Source organism: Eurypyga helias, unplaced genomic scaffold (genome assembly GCF_000690775.1).
Source record: "Eurypyga helias isolate BGI_N326 unplaced genomic scaffold, ASM69077v1 scaffold21610, whole genome shotgun sequence".
In the NCBI taxonomy this organism is placed as follows: Eukaryota; Metazoa; Chordata; class Aves; order Eurypygiformes; family Eurypygidae; genus Eurypyga; species Eurypyga helias.
The window spans coordinates 28,672-31,731 of record NW_010225309.1 but is presented as its reverse complement, the minus strand read 5'-3'; the positions used below and the strand labels follow the sequence as shown (position 1 = coordinate 31,731).

At 40.1% G+C, this 3,060-nt stretch overlaps 1 protein-coding gene across 1 annotated transcript in view; it reads left to right on the top strand.

Annotated features, from left to right (window-relative positions):
- The first annotated feature begins 641 nt into the window (after positions 1–641).
- Positions 642–3,060, top strand: part of MMAA (methylmalonic aciduria (cobalamin deficiency) cblA type) — a 6,416-nt gene continuing 3,997 nt past the window's right edge. The window contains exons 1-2 of the mRNA XM_010149120.1: positions 642–1,062; positions 2,152–2,274. Of these exons, the coding sequence (XP_010147422.1) occupies positions 642–1,062; positions 2,152–2,274 (544 nt within the window). The remainder of the gene's footprint in view (positions 1,063–2,151; positions 2,275–3,060) is intronic.

Genomic DNA, 3,060 nt, shown 5'->3' with positions numbered 1-3,060 from the left:
GCGTAGGTCGGGCTTGGGGCGGTGCTGAGGTGGGGCGGAGCTGGCCCGGGCAGCGTGCTGGCCCTGCCTGGTGCTGCGGCCTTGTGCCGGTGCTCTGGGAGGTTTCAGCTCCCTCAGTTAACTTCTGAGTGTTCTTGTGCCTTCAGCGCTTTTTCCCCCTCTTTTTCCCCTTCTGGAAATGAGGTGCAAAAAAGCTTATTGTCAATAATTGTTTAGAAAAAAACGTGCGGCTGTGAACCTAGAATGTACAGCAATTTCAGTGCGCAGAAGGGTTGGTCTGTGCCTGGATTTTTAAGGTCCTTTGTGTGATCATAGAGGCTGTCTTACCTAAGTGCCTTTTATTTATCTGCTTACTTATGATACTGTCATTTGCTAACGAGGATAATAGAGATGCTGTGCTATTGAAGATTCCATAGCTTATGATTTTTCTGTTTTTTTCTTTTTTTTCAATGGGAAGAGGGAACTACCTTTTTTGTTTAAAACAGTAAATATAAAATGAAAGCTGCTGTTTGCCTGTGTACTTAACTGTCATTTGAGTCCTTGTAAGTGCTTTGAAGGAATTAAAAATATTTTTCTTTATCTTTAGGGTGTCTGCAGACAGAAGTGAACTGATACCTCTGGTACCTATAATTCCAAACAAGATGAAGATCCCCTTGTTGCTGCTGAGATTCCCTCATTGTTATTTTTCTAGACGAACTTACATCACGAACTCTCACTTCGCCTCTGGAGCAGATTTCCTGAGCATTGGATCTCTTATGCCAGCGCACCGCTGTCGTACAAAATGGATGTGCTCATCGAACGGTGTGAGGAGAGAGCTGTGTCAGCAAGTGGCTCCTGACCAGCACATAGCAGAACTTTCTGACAGAGAGCAAAGACTCATAGACAGACTTTACAGTGGACTAATCCAGGGTCAGAGAGCCTGTTTAGCAGAAGCTATTACACTTGTGGAATCAACCCAGAACAGGAAGAAGAAAGTAGCCCAGGTGTTTCTTCAGAAGGTATTATCCTACCACAGGGAACAAGAAAAATTAAATCAAGGAAAGCCACTTGCCTTTAGAGTGGGTTAGTCCTTTTATGTCTGTCCCCTAGTTGCTTTGATGGAATTACAAGCCTCACCTTTTGTTCTCACTGCTGTTCTCTAAGCTTCGTGGTCTGTAGTCTTGGATTATTAGTTTCTTGTGGTTTTTAATTAACCTAGATCACTTCTGTTTGTCGAGTAGAATTATGACTTCAGCTGGAAAATGCTTCTGAAAAAGCTCTAGAAACAATTGGGGAGAGGGGACCACATACAACAGGGCAGCTATTTGGATTTTTTTTTTTTAATAACTATTACAAACTGAAATATTACGTGGTTTGCAGATTGACAGAGCTGCTATCTACACTTAAATAGGGAAGGACATAGTTAAGAAGACCTGTTTTTTTCCCAAAGAAGGTGTTTTCTTGAATACTTCCAGAGTCCCTTCATTAATCCACAGAAGGAAAAGCATGTACCTTCCTGTTGTATGGCCTTACTGTAAAGCAGCGTACTTTTGGGCTGAGGAGACCTGAATCTGGTTATCTTGGAAGTGATAAAATATTTTTCCCTTGTGAAGAGATGGACTACTGAAGTATGTCATGTCCAGCTGTTGTCTGTCGTGTGTGTGTGTACAACGGTAGTAAGAACAAGAACTTGGGCATGCAAGTGAGAAATATTTGGTGGAGGTTAACAAGCTAATATTTATATATAATATAGTAAGCTATGCACACTTTGACATGTAAGCAAATCACCCAATATTTTTGAAATAACAGCTTTTCAAGATAAGGGTGTTTGCTTTTAGAGTGTGTCTTTTATAAATAGTAAATCTGAAAAATACAAATTTAGAATATGACATTTTAAAAGTTCTGAAGTATAAGTCAGTCTGGATAAATTTATTTGGGGGAGAGGAAATAGAACTGGATAAACCTAATGTTAGGTTGGTATGGGCAGGGTGTTGGGTGACCCAAGGTCTGTTTCAAGTCGGTTACAACTGGTTGTGGCATAGCTTTCATTTGCCTTTGTGATACTTTGCTGAAGTATGAACCGTTATCGAGGTAGATGTTGACAGTGATCATGTGACATATTATTTATTTGATTAACAAAATGGGTTTTTTTCCCCTAATGTGATTATTTAGGTTTGTCTGGTCCTCCTGGTGCTGGGAAATCAACTTTCATAGAGTGCTTTGGGAAAATGCTTACAGAACGGAAATACAGGGTGTCTGTGTTGGCTGTAGACCCTTCCTCTAGTGCAAGTGGTGGTAAGTGTGAATTAAAGTTTGAGTCAAGTTTCTAATAGCTTGTCAGCTATAGGAGTATCTCTTTGGGGCAAATGAAGGAAAAATTGTGGGCCTATAAAAGTAAAATATTAATAATAAATATATTAAGTTTTCATTCTTTTCCCCGTGTGATATGAAATTGGGAAATATATGTCGGTATCCTCATTTTGTCAAGTTTCCCCTTTTCCAGTGTTTGAATGTTGCTTTACAACTTTTTTGTCTGGAACTGCAGATAGCTGTACTGATTTATTTATTTCCCTGTGAATGGGGGAGTAGAAGGGCATTCGTTTCTGCTGAAATTTCAACAGTGGTAATGCTGATCACTGAGCAGGAAACACATGTTCATTTAAAAGTATTCAGAGGGTGCTGCAATCAGAACACAGATCAGGTTGGATTTTGGAACATTCGGTAGTTCTTAACAGGAGTTCTTGGATTTGTGTTGACTATACTGGTTTCAGGCTCTCCTGATGCAGTATCATTAACCGTTTGCCTGACTGGTGTGTCAGCATGGTGGTGTTTTGGGTTTTTTTCTTTCTAGATTTGAAATTTTTCAAAGTTGGTTGGCTGTGCAATCAGAACACAGATCAGGTTGGATTTTGGAACATTCGGTAGTTCTTAACAGGAGTTCTTGGATTTGTGTTGACTATACTGGTTTCAGGCTCTCCTGATGCAGTATCATTAACCGTTTGCCTGACTGGTGTGTCAGCATGGTGGTGTTTTGGGTTTTTTTCTTTCTAGATTTGAAATTTTTCAAAGTTGGTTGGCTGT